Here is a 13,296-nt window from a genome sequence, read left to right as displayed (position 1 = left end):
TAGAAAGATTAGTGTTGACCTTCCCTTACAAATATTTGCTGTCCAATAATCCTTGTGGCTCAAACTGTAAAGAATCTGCTTGCAATGCAGGAGACCGGGGTTCAACCCCTGAGTTGGGAAAATCCCCTGAAGAAGAGCTTGGCCACCCACTCCGGTATTCTTGCCTGGAGAATTCTATGGACAGAGGAGCCTGGCAGGCTTCAGTCCATGGGAGTCGGACACCACTGAGCAACTAACACACACACACACACACATAAAGGAATCAAGTGACTCTATAATTGTTAGCTCCACATGGCCCATTTTAGTTTCCAAAAGTTTAAGTGTATACACACACACACACTATTGTATGTATATAGCATAGCTACTTCATTCTAGGGGACTTTCTCTTTAATGGACGCCTACCCAGACTCCTCTAATTTTATTCAGATAAGCCAACCTCCCAGCCTGTCTCCAGAAAAGGTACCCATATTCCCAGCTTCAGTGGCAGAACATATTCTGGAAAAAAAAAAAAAGTGTTAGTCACTCAGTTGTGTCTGACTCTTTGTGACCCCATGGACTTTAGCCCGCCAGGCTCCTCTGTCCATGAAATTCTCCAGGCAAGAATACTGGAGCCGATAGCCATTTCCTTCTCCAGGGTATCTTCCTGACCCAGGGATTAAACCCAGATCTCCTGCATTGCAGGTGGATTATTTACCATCTGAGCCACCACGGAAGCCCAGAACTTATTCTAAGTCAGCACGAAACAGTCTGTTATTGGTCTAGGACTAGGCATATGACCCCACCTTGCCTGAAAAGAAGAATGATTTTTATCCAACTGAAAATGCAAAGACAGAGACATCTCATTTTTTTGCTGGATGGAGAAAGGGGACCCCCAGTTGGTTCTGATGGCCATCTGTGATCACAGGAATGAGAACAATGCTGATGGCAGAAGGAAGGTTGGGAAAAGACTTCGATCTTTGTTAACACCATTGATGGGATTCCCAGGTGGCCACTGGTAAAGAATCCATCTGCCAGTGCAGGAGATGCAGGTTGGATCTCTGCGTCAGGAAGTTGCCCCAGAGAATGAAATGGCAACCCACTCCTGTGTTCTTGCCTGGGAAATCCCATAGACAGAGGAGACAGGCAGGTTACAGTCCATGGGGCCTCAAAAGAGTTGGGCAACAAGAACATCACTGAATTGCTAATGGTATTGTTCATGAAACCCTCTCTCCTTTGTTAAATAACAAAAATGCAACTGAGTAAATTTAAAGATCAAATTGGCTTTATTCAGTGATTCTTGAATCAAGACAGAATCTCATTTAACAAATAGAAAACAGCTAGGCCATGCCATAGAAAAGGAAGGACTTTTAAAAAACAGGAAAGGGGATGGGGAAAGGAAGTTATTAGCCAAGAATGCATTGTTTTGGACAAGGTTGTCCTCCTAAGTGGGATGGAAGGGGTCTATCCGGCAGATTACCTCCCTCCTGCTGACCCAGTAATTCCAGGTTGACTGGTTGGTTAAAGGTTACATTTTTGGGAGAGGCTGAAACTGCAATTAGGGTAAGTGTTAGGTCTAGGTTTGCTGACATGGGGCTTAGCACAAGTGACTCCCCATCTGGGGCCTGTTATCTCCTTTTTAACGACTTCTGTCTTCCAATTAGAGAGTTACAGATTTACTTAGTGCTTAATCTACATTGTGTTGGGGCTTCCATAACTGCTTAGAAATGCTGTTCCTTCCTTTTAAAGAAAGATAAGAGGATATACTCAAAATATTCTTAATGTACTCAAAATTTTCTTATGAATTGTTTCATTCATATTGCTTTACATTAGAAGATCTTTTCATATATTTCTTTGAGGACTCTCTATACTTATCTAATGAGGCACAAAACTTGATAAACCAACTGCTTAAAAGAAATAAGATTCTTGCAAAGGTTAATTAAAACTTAAGATGAGTAAAAAACCCTTTTGGCCTAACCAGACAAAAAATACAGTGTTAAAACCAAGGTTATGAAACCTTATTATTCTTGATTCTTATTCTCTAGATCTGAAGCAGAATTTGACCTGTTTTGTAGTCAGTTTGAAAATCTGGCCTATATGCCAAAAGTACATTTTTTTTAATTATTCAGAAATCCTAGGTCATAAAGCAATCCTACTGATCTCTCATTTTCCTAAACTATTTTGATACTTATTTCTCAGATCTTGCAGGCTATTAGATGTTTCTTGCATATTTTCATAGATAATAACTCATCAGCTTTGCAATCTGATTCTTAACATTAAGAGCCTAAAACTAATGTAGATGAATCTCAGATGACACACATTGAGGTATAGAAAAATTCCATCATTTCCTTCTACAAAATGAGGGAGATTTTAATTCTTTTTCTCAACAGCTGCTTCATTTTTTTATGCATGGGGAAAAAATATGTGCAATTACTCCAAGTACAATCAAGTCATTTAACATGGCTTTGCCATCATTGTAGTTACAGGATATTTTAAATGAGGAAAAAAAAATCTCAAAGCACAGGTCCTGCTGTGCAGAAAAGCAATCAAATTCCTTCATAATAACAGCCTGATGGGATTCAGCAATCCAAGGAATAATGAATAACCACTTTAATCAGTAAACAGGAAAATGCTACAACAGTCACTGAGTAAAAATTGAGTATCATCTGTTGATCCTCTTGATCGGCATTTCAAACAATAAATAGAAATGTAAGTCTCTTTTAAAAAGAAAAATAACTCTGTTTAGTACGTTTGATTTGGCCAGGCAGTGGGGAGATGATATTTCATCTTAGACTGTCCTTCGGTATTGCCCAGTTGGTAAAATGCACATTTAATCTTTTTTATATCATGTGGCCAAGTTTACCTTATTACTTGAATATGTGAAGAGAAATTCATTTTTACAGCTGGTTAATATGATTGTATTGCTGAACTGATTATTGGGTTTTATTGCTGCTTCATTATTTGTTCTTCCTCTTCAGTGTTCATCATAGAAAGTTATTTGTATCCGAATATGAAGAATCTGTTACAAAATAATCCTCAAATTTCCAGTGCAGTGTCTCAAATGTCGGCCGGTCCTTAGGCTCTGCATTCCAGCACTCCAACATGATATTGTAGAATTGCAATGGACAGTTAGATGGTTGAGGGAGTCTATAGTTTTGACCCAACATCTGGATTACCTGAGCACCCGTCAAACCTGAAATATACACAATGGAACCAACAAAAAACAAATTGAAAATCAGAGTCTTAAATCCATAGATACTGATATCCTAGAGGACAAAGCAAATTGACTTCCTCGGAGAGACTGTGAAGTCCTCCATTCTCTTCCCAGGCTGTCAAGACTAAATCCTGCAGCAAGTACTGTCTGTAAGACGGAAATTCAAGAGCAAAGGATAAGGAGGCAATAAAGCACCTCATTAATGCAAATCATTATCATCAAATTTTATCTATTATGCTCCCACAGGCGCATGGTGTGGTCAGCCTCATAACTCTGCCCTCTAAGTCTGGGCAAAGCAGTTAAAGTCACACCTAAGTAAGTGACCTACAGCAGAAAGGCCCGCTTTAGAATTACTCACCACTATAAGGCATTTTGCCATAAGTAATGATTTCATAAAGAAGGATTCCAAATGACCACACATCGGACTTAATGCTGAATTTATTAGTACGAATGGCTTCAGGCGCAGTCCACTTCACCGGCAGCTTTATTTCGTGTTTAGATTCATAGATGTCTTCATTCTCTACCTGTTAATGCATTAAGGAATCAAGCCAAGTTAAAGTGGTATTTTTTTTGGCTACCCTCATTCATCTGTAATCTACTTCTCATTAAACTATAGAGGGAAAAGATTCAAAATGAGTTTAGTTCAGGTGATAAGTATAGTAGCAAATTAGTCATTAATGAAACATTATTTGAGAGCCTGAAGTGAAAGTGTTAGTCACCCAGTCCTATCTGACTCTTTGCAGTGCCCTGGCTCCTCTGTCCATGAAATTCTCCAGGCAAGAATAAATGGAGTGGGTAGCCTTTCCTTTATCCAGGGGATCTTCCTGACCCAGGGATCAAATCTCCCATCTCTTGCATTGCAGTCAGATTCTTTACCATCTGAGCCACCAGGGAAACCCTATTTGAGAGCCTGTGCATGCATGCTAAGTTGCTTCAGTCATGTCTGACTCTGAAATTCCCTGGACTGTAGCCCACCAGGCTCCTCTGTCCATGGGATTCTCCAGGCAAGAACACTGGAGTACAATGCCATGCCCTCCTCCAGGGTATCTTCCCAACCCAGTGATGGAAACCAAGACTCCTGTGGCCCCTGCATTGCGGGTGGATTCTTTATTGCTGAGCCACTGGGGAAGCCGTTTGAGATCCTACTGCGTGTTAAAAGTAGTACTGGAAGGAGCATTATATTACATATGGGAAATTTGTCTGAAAACAAAGCCTGTTTTTTTAATTTACTGCTGGTATTGAAGAGCCACTGACTTTGAGAATTACCATGTAACCATTTTCTAATACTGAAAAGTAGGATCCAAATGATTTAAATTACCATATCAACTCACTGGGGATCTAATTAATTTACAAAGAGAAAAGACAACGTCATAAAGATCAGAAGAGAATCATATACTTGTGTTTGATGCTCCACACTCATATTTTAGGACATAATGTAGAAATAAACATTTAAAGTCAGAGAAAAACAGCTAATACTACACTTTCCATATCAGTGTCTTCTGGTCTGATGTCACAAAATTGAGGGAGGTAGGGGGAGGCAGTATTTTAAAAACCAATGATTGCTGTTGAGTTCTGGCAGCATGCATATTAGTCTGGCACAAAGTGAACAGCAATACATATAGTAACTGTACAACGTGTGCTGCTTCTAAATAAACAAAGGCAGACAGAGGCTATTGTTGTTTAATCGCTAAGCCATGTCCAACTCTTCTGAGAGCCCATGGATTATAGGCCACCAGGCGCCTCTGTACATGGGATTTTCCAGGCAAGAATAGTGAAGTGGCTTGCCATTTCCTTCTCCAGAGGATCTTCTCAACCCAGGAATTGAGCCCACATCTCCTGCATTGCAGGCAGAGTCTTCACCACTGAGACACCAGAGACTGGATATGAAAAACTGACCATTAATTCAACCACAAACTTAATTACATACTTTCCCTTATGGTTTGTCATTGTTTTCCCTGTTTCTTTCAAGTTGGTGAAGAAGCAGAAACAGAAGGTAGTTTTGTCTGTAGAGCCTTGGTATCCCAACATGATCTATGAACCACAGGACTCTCAGAAATATTGTAAAAAAAAAAAAAAAAAAAAAAAAACAGCAGGAATACTACTAGTCTACTGGCCTGTTAGCCTTTTGACTCATTACCAACTAATTAAAACAAAGCCAAGTCCACCTTAAAAACTCGTGCCAGTCCAAAATCTGCCACTTTGTAGATATTATGTTCCCCAACAAGGACATTTCTGGCAGCCAAATCTCTATGGATATAGTTCTGGGATTCCAAATAGGCCATTCCAGAGGCAACCTGGGCTGCCATGTCTACCTGCTGTGTCAGGTGGATTTTTGATCCAGCATCATCTAGGCAAAAAGAGAAAATAAGAGATTCAGTTTGGAGAACATTTGAAATATTGAAGCAAATCCTAAGAATTCTGATGAGTGAGCTCTCAGTGGGATTAAGTGCCATCGTGATGATCTGTTGAGAAAATAAATATAATCAGTACAAGCTGTTCCATTTCCTATGAAGGGTTAACGAGGCAGCAATTTTCAGAGTTCAAACACATTTCAAAGCAGAGTCCCTCCCTTCCCTAAATGAACATTACTGAGAGAAAGGAGCAAAAGAACCACATGATCCAAACACAGCTATAAATATCTGAAAGAGTCCAGCTATTGCCATTTTGAATACCATATGTCACTGACTCATCTCTTCCTGAAAATTGTTATTTGGTTGCTCTGGATTTCTTTCATTGTATAGTTTGTTTTAGTCTTTGAACCTAAAAATAATGCTAATTTGCATGGTTGAGCCAATGAAAAGTTCTCATTCTTCCATTATATTGTTCTTAAAAACTAGTTCACAAAAAAATGTAGGCTCTTATATGTGTAGTTATAAACTGTGTATATTACATTTGTACTCCATCAAGTTTGATACATGTGTTAAAGTTCCTTTCTTAGTTTGTTATTCTTAGAATAGGTTGCTCATCTCTCTAGGCATGGTATACTTTTCATAGACATAGTTTCTTCTACTACTGATGCTGTATAATGAAGTACAGGAAATTTATGTAGTAGAGTCAGTCTGATAATCATAGAGAGACTAATGTTATCTTATGTTGACTTTGTGAAACAGTGTCAGCCATCTCTGGATAGTTGAGATGCAATAATGTTAGTAGATATTTTCAATTTTTTGGAGAATTTAAATTGCCTCACATAAACCCAAACTATCATTATCCTTGTCTGAATAAGCCAAACATTACCAAAAATGCATTGAATTTATGGTCAAGAGTCTTACACACAACTCCTGACCTGAGAGGTAATTACAGTGCAGGAGGAAGGAATACTGGTTTGAAGCTAGAGTGCCAGATTTGAATCAGGGCTCCACCTTAGATTTCTCCCTGACTTTGGGCAAGCTGCTTAATGCTCCTGTGCCTCGATTTCCCCATATATACAGCAATAATTATCATTACCTCATAGTGCGCTTAGTCACTCAGTCGTGTCCAACTCTTTGTGACTCCATGGATTGTAGCCCACCAGGCTCCTCTGCCCATGGTGATTCTCCAGGCAAGAATACTGGAGTGGGTTGCCATGCCCTGCTCCAGGGGATCTTCCCAACCCAGGGGTCAAACCCAGATCTTCCAGATTGCAGGTGGATTCTTTACCGTCTGAGCCACCGAGGAAGCCCTTACCACATGGATTAGTTGTTAAAAGAGAATTAAAATGAGTTAACACACATAAAGCACTTAAAATAGTACTTGACATAGGAAGAACTCAGTAAAGTCTACCTGTTCTTATTACCTATCATTGCTGCTGCCTAATCAGAATTAAACAGTTTAAGATTTGTGAAAATAGAGATGCATGTGGATTACCCAAGTGGAAATGTCTAAAAGAAGACAAGCATATGGTTCTGAAGCTTAAAGGAAAGCGTGCAGCTAGAGATATGGATTTAAGGGTCATTGTTTATAGGTGGAAGTTAAACATTAAAAGTTGCTGAGATTGCTGGGAGGTGATAGAATCATGAGAAATGCCAACATTTACAGTGGGCATAGAAAAATAAACCTGCAAGAAAACAGAGGAATCAGCCTACAGAACGAGAGAAGAACCAGGAGAGAACATCCTAACAGTCAAAAGTTTGAGACGAGAAAGTCACCACCAGTGTCAAATAAATCCAGTAAGATAAGAAATAAAAAGCATTTCTTAAATATAGCAATTAAGAAGTCATTGGAGACACTGGTGACAGGAAGAAAATCTCACTGGAGATGGGGTATGAAGGGTGAAGGGCTGAATGGGAATTGAGGACATGAAAATAGCAAGAGGAGAAATCAATTTCCAAAAACCTAATCAAGAAGGCAAAATAACAAAAAGCTAGCAGAGAAAAATGAAGTCAAGGAAGAGAGAGCAATTACCATAAAGTTCATAATAGTGAGGGATTGTCATTGATAACGTACTAGAGCAGTTTCTGGAATGCTGAGTATATTCTTATTCTTGATTTGCATATTAACTGCATAGTTGTTTATTTGCTCACTTTACAGTTGCAGAATAAATCTATATGTCTAAAGGGCATAAATCATATATGTTCCCTTCTACGTGTCTGTCATCTTTTATAATTAAGAAAATGAAATTAAATAGAATCAAGGAAAGTTTTCAAATGAGAAAAACCTAAGCACTGTGTGTGTGTGTTTAATACAAGCAGTGTATTTAAATAGGATCTTAGTAATAAAGGCCACTTATGACAAACTTACAGCTAACATCAATCTCAACAGTGAAAAGCAGAAAGTTTTTCCTCTAAGATCCAGAATAAGGTAAGTATGCCCACTCTCACCACTTCTATTTAACAAAGTACTGGAAGTCTGAGCCACAGTAATCAACAAGAGAAAGAAAGAAACTGGAAGAGGAGCAGTAAAATTTTAACTATTGGCAGATGACATGACACTCTATACAGAAAATCTTAAAGACCCCATCAAAAATACTCCTAGAGCTAATAAATAAATTCAGTAACATTCAGGATACAAAATTAATATACAGAAATCTGGTACATTTCCATACATTAATAATGAACTATCAGAAAGAGAAAATAATAAAACAATCCTGTTTACAAGCAAATAAAAAGACTGCAGCCTTGTGAGAAACCCTGAGCCAGGAGACCTGGCTCATCTGCACCTGGATTCCTGATTGCAAAAGCTGTGAGGAAATAAATGTTTGCTGCTTTAAGCTACTAAGTTTTGGAGTAATTTATCGTGCAGCAATAGATATAAGGTTGATATTTGGAAAATAATATCAGTGCTATGTATGCAACTAAAAACATGGACCCTGGGACTTCTCTAGTGACTCAGTGGTAAAGAACCCCCCTGCCAATGCAGGAGACACGTACTGGATCCCTGATCCGGGAAGATCCCACATGCTGCGGAGCAACCAATCTTGTGCTCCACAACAATGAGGCTGTGCTCTGGAGCCTGGAAAGTCGAGACTGCTGAAACCTGCATTCCCTAGAGCCTGCGCTCTGCGACAAGAGAAGCCCCCGCAATGAGAAGTCATGCACAGCAACTAGTGAGTAGCCACTGGCCACAACCAGAGAAAAGCCTGGGCAGCAATGAAGACCAGGCACAGGAATAAGTAAATTTAAAAAAAAGTTTAATGGATTATGGAGCCAGATTTCCTGGGTTCGAATTCTCGCTCAACCGCCTTGAATAAGTTACTATACTTACCCTCTCCACACCTCAGTTTCTTCAGCTGCTAAGTGGGGATGATAATGCTAAGAATTCATGAGGTTGTTAGAAGAATGAACTAAATTAATACTTGTGTATGACTTAGAAACTTTCCTGGCACATAGTAAGTGCTATATAGTTGTCTTTACAGGAAAAAATTAAAAATATATGCTCCTCTCCAACCATCCCATATGGTTGATTTCCAGGAAGTCACCTCATCTCATACTCAGAGCAACTACAGGAGGTAGTTTGCCCAGTTTGCTAGGGATTCCTGGCACTCAGAGGAAGAGATAATAATTTTCTTAAATATTCATTTATTTATTTATTTATTTATTTATCTTTGGCTGTCCTGAGTCTTCCTTGCTGTGCGGGCTTTCTCTGGCTGCCATGAGCCGTGGCTACTCCCAACTCGTGGTGCACAGGCTTCTCACTGCCGTGGCCTCACTTGTGGGGACCACAAGCTCTAGGACGCTTGGGCTCAGTAGTCGTGGCTCACAGGTTCCAGAGCACAGACTCAGTAGTCGTGATGCGGGGGCTTAGTTGCATGTGGAATCCTCCCAACAAGGGATCGAACCCATGTCCCCTGCACTGGCAGGCAGATTCTTAATCACTGGACCGTCGGGGTTGCCTGATAATAAGTTGCAGAGATTCAAATCCAGGATATTGGAGACTGAAATTTCATGATTCATAAATTTATTCTATACTGCCTCCCTAAAATCCACCTTATACTCCAGAGCACCAAAGAGTCAGGGGCTATGAAGACACTTCCATTCATACACACAGTAAATAGCTATATAGTTGTGTTCAGTTAAAGGGTATCTCAGTGAAAACATTCCTGTCTGCATCAATCCACTAGGTGGACTGTCCATGAGAATGATGCTGGAGCTTGATTCGTAGGAAAAGAAAATATCCTGACATATACTAGATGCTCTACAAGTATTTATTGGAAAGCAAACAAGCCCAACTAAACTTAAAAGATGCAGGTATTTATCCTCTTTAAGTTTCAATAAGAAATACCAGGCATCAATTACCCATAGTGCTAAAGTTTTTTGACAGGCTTCTCCCATTTTGGAGAAGTTTATTACCAAAAAAAATATTCAGCCAAGCTTAGGGACTACAGAGATGGTTCTATAGAAAAATGTGTTATTTCAACTATCAAATACAACATCTAATCCTATTACAGCGGATATAAAAAGGTTTTCACTGACAGGCACAATAGTGAAGGAAATTGAGTAATACATTTCCTGCCCTGAAAGACTGCAGTGGCCTAGGAAATGTGTACAACCTCAGAGCACACTTCTAATACAACAGCCATATGTCAAAACTGATATAAAGGTTCACAGACCTGCGACAATTTACATCTGCAGCAAGGAAATATTTTCATTACGTTCCATTACTCAAGAGCCTTTCAGCTTAATAATATTTATCATGATGGTCTGTTTAAGAGTGGCAGATTCATTTTAAGATCACTTTGTTGAAATGAAACCCTCTTGATTTGGAAGGAATTGCCTGTGATGAGCACACCTTCCTTACCCCCCCTGGCTACTAAGAATCCTGGCAAATGAAGGCCTTTGTCAACTCAACCCTGGTGGCTCAACCCAGAAGACAACAGAATTCGTGCTCAACCCTGAGTAAAACACATCAACAGCCACAGAAATCCTCAATGTCAAAGGAGTCTGTGACGTAATATAAGTGTACCTTGGCATTCAAGCTGAATATCAAGAGCCTTAAAACAAGTGTAACCCCAAGTCCCAGATTAGGTTCAGAATAACCCCAACTTAATCTATTCATCATTTATTCATTCAATTAGTCAACACACAATTAGTGCACACCTTCTGTGTGCCTAACATTGTTCAAGTACTAAAACTGAGCTGTATTTTAGGAGAGACTAAAAATAAGCTATCTAAATAAAACATGCATTACAAAATGAGTGGGGGCTTCCCAGCCTCAGTGAGTAAAGAATCCACCTGCAATGCAGGAGACATAGGAGACACAGGTTAGATCCCTGGGTTGGGAAGATCCCCTAAAGGAGGGCATGGCAACCCACTCCAGTATTCTTGCCTGGAGAATCCCATGGACAGAGCAGCCTGGCAGTCTACAGGCCTTAGGGTTACACCGAGTCAGACACAACTGAAGAGATTTAGCACCACAGCTACTGTGTTAAGAAGAAATGTAAGGGGTTAAGAACCTAAAGAGGGACTCCAATTAGAAGGCTACTGCAGAAACCAGGAGAGAGTTGATGATGATTTGCACTGGAGTAGTGGTGTTGAGAAGTGGTAAAATCCTGGATATATTTCAAGAGCAAGCCAGTGGGATTTTCTGGTTGGTCTGATAAAGGATGTGAGAGTAGGGAAGATTGAGATAGTAAGCCTGTGTGTTGGCATCATCAGAAAAGGAAAAACCTCAAGAGGGGCAGATTACCGAGACTAATATCAGATTGCTTTTGGACATGTTATTTTGAGATATCCAATAGACATATGTAGCAAAAATGAGGGTTATTTATAAATTTTTGTTTTTTCTTGCTTTTAAGTACTTTAGAGGGTTGTGCTCCCCTATCCCTTTGACTTGATTTAACCAAATGAACAGGGCACAGAAATCATTGCTGTCACTCCTGGTCAGAAACTTTAAGAGACAGAATGAGATTAGTCATATTTCTTACTCCTGACAAGGTGATCAACAGACCTGACACACCAACCAGTCTATTTTTCATATGTAGCATGAGCAAGAATAAATACTTGTGTCAAGCTTCTGGGATTTGCAGGAGTTTATTACTGCATTATACCCATATTATCCCACATCATCCAGACTGATACAGCATTCACATAGAGAAGTTACAAAGGCAGCTGGATATACGACTCTGAAGTAATGGAGGGGTATGATTTGGGCAATTGATAAAACATAAATGTTATTAAACAATAAGAGTGTTGAGATTAGCAAGGAATCTAGTGATGTTGCAAAAGAGTCTTGGAAAATCCCAAGATATCCAGAGGTCAGGGAGATGAGGGAAATCACATAAATTGAGAAGAACCAGAAAGAAAGAAAGGAGAAAAGGCCATTGGATGACATGTCCCAGTAGCCAAATGAAGGTAGTGGTTCCAGAAGGAGTATCCATTGAATTGAACACTGTTGATAGTTCTTAGGACTGAGAATTGACAGTGCTATTTAGCAGCATGAAGGCTTATCATTTGACAAAACATTTTTGTTACACATGACCTGAGATGGCACCTGTACGTTTGTCCTTGGGGATAAGGCAAAAGGAGTCAGTGCTGAGGTTAGTCTATGGTGGGTAACAATACTGTTAAATATTTTATCTTTATGCAAGGAAGCTAGGTATATTTTCTGTTTTTAACATCAGTTAGCAGGTCTTATGCTCTTTGTTCTTATCTAGTTTTGCAATTTAATATCACCAGCTTCACCAGTCACCCTGAAATAAGAAAATTCTCCTATCTTTCTGATATCTTTGTTCTGTTATTCTCACCTCTCTTTACCTCATGCATTGTATCAGTCCCCCTCTGACACATCAAGAAAGTAAAGAAAATGCCTCTTCTTTAAGCATGAATTGTTCTCTCAGTACTTGATCTCCATTTCTTCGAACATCTCATTTTAATGCTTATAATATTGCTGTTTATTAAATTATTCACTTGTAATAAACATCAAAATTCTACAGCACCATTAAGTCTTCTCAGACTACAGGAAGCAGATGTAAAAATAAAGTAATAGTATATGTCTGCTTTTTAGCCTGAATATGCCGGGAGAAATATCAATAACCTCAGATATGCAGATTATAACACCCTTATGGCAGAAAGTGAAGAGGAACTAAAAAGCCTCTTGATGGAAGTGAAAGAGGAGAGTGAAAAAGTTGGCTTAAAACTCAACATAAAGAAAACTAAGATCATGGCATCCGGTCCCATCACTTCATGGCAAATAGATGGGGAGATAGTGGCTGACTTTATTTTTCTGGGCTCCAAAATCACTGCAGATGGTGATTGCAGCCATGAAATTAAAAGACGCTTACTCCTTGGAAGGAAAGTTATGACCAACCTAGACAGCATATTAAAAAGCAGAGACATTACTTTGCCAACCAAGGTCCATCTAGTCAAAGCTATGATTTTTCCAGTGGTCATGTATGGATGTGAGAGTTGGACTATAAAGAAAGCTGAGTGCCGAAGAATTGATGCTTTTGAATTGTGGTGTTGGAGAAGACTCTTGAGAGTCCCTTGGACTGCAAGGAGATCCAACCAGTCCATCCTAAAGGAGATCAGTCCTGGGTGTTCATTGGAAGGACTGGTGTTGAAGCTGAAACTCCAATACTTTGGCCACCTGATGCGAAGAGCTGACTCATTAGAAAAGACCCTGATGCTAGGAAAGATTGAGGGCAGGAGGAGAAGGGGCCGACAGAGGATGAGATGGCTGGATGGCATCAC

General features: G+C 39.6%; 1 protein-coding gene across 1 annotated transcript in view; it reads right to left on the bottom strand.

Moving 5' to 3' along the window:
- Positions 1–1,263: 1,263 nt before the first annotated feature.
- FRK (fyn related Src family tyrosine kinase) overlaps positions 1,264–13,296 on the bottom strand; it is a 97,124-nt gene continuing 85,091 nt past the window's right edge. The window contains exons 6-8 of the mRNA XM_065911376.1: positions 5,356–5,537; positions 3,549–3,714; positions 1,264–3,169 (exon numbers count right to left, since the gene is read on the bottom strand). Coding sequence (XP_065767448.1) covers positions 2,961–3,169; positions 3,549–3,714; positions 5,356–5,537 — 557 coding nt within the window. The 3' untranslated portion in view covers positions 1,264–2,960. The remainder of the gene's footprint in view (positions 3,170–3,548; positions 3,715–5,355; positions 5,538–13,296) is intronic.

Source organism: Muntiacus reevesi, chromosome 19 (assembly GCF_963930625.1).
Source record: "Muntiacus reevesi chromosome 19, mMunRee1.1, whole genome shotgun sequence".
Classification (NCBI taxonomy): Eukaryota; Metazoa; Chordata; class Mammalia; order Artiodactyla; family Cervidae; genus Muntiacus; species Muntiacus reevesi.
Note: the sequence above shows the minus strand (reverse complement) of the source record. Positions and strands in the feature narration are given on the sequence as shown.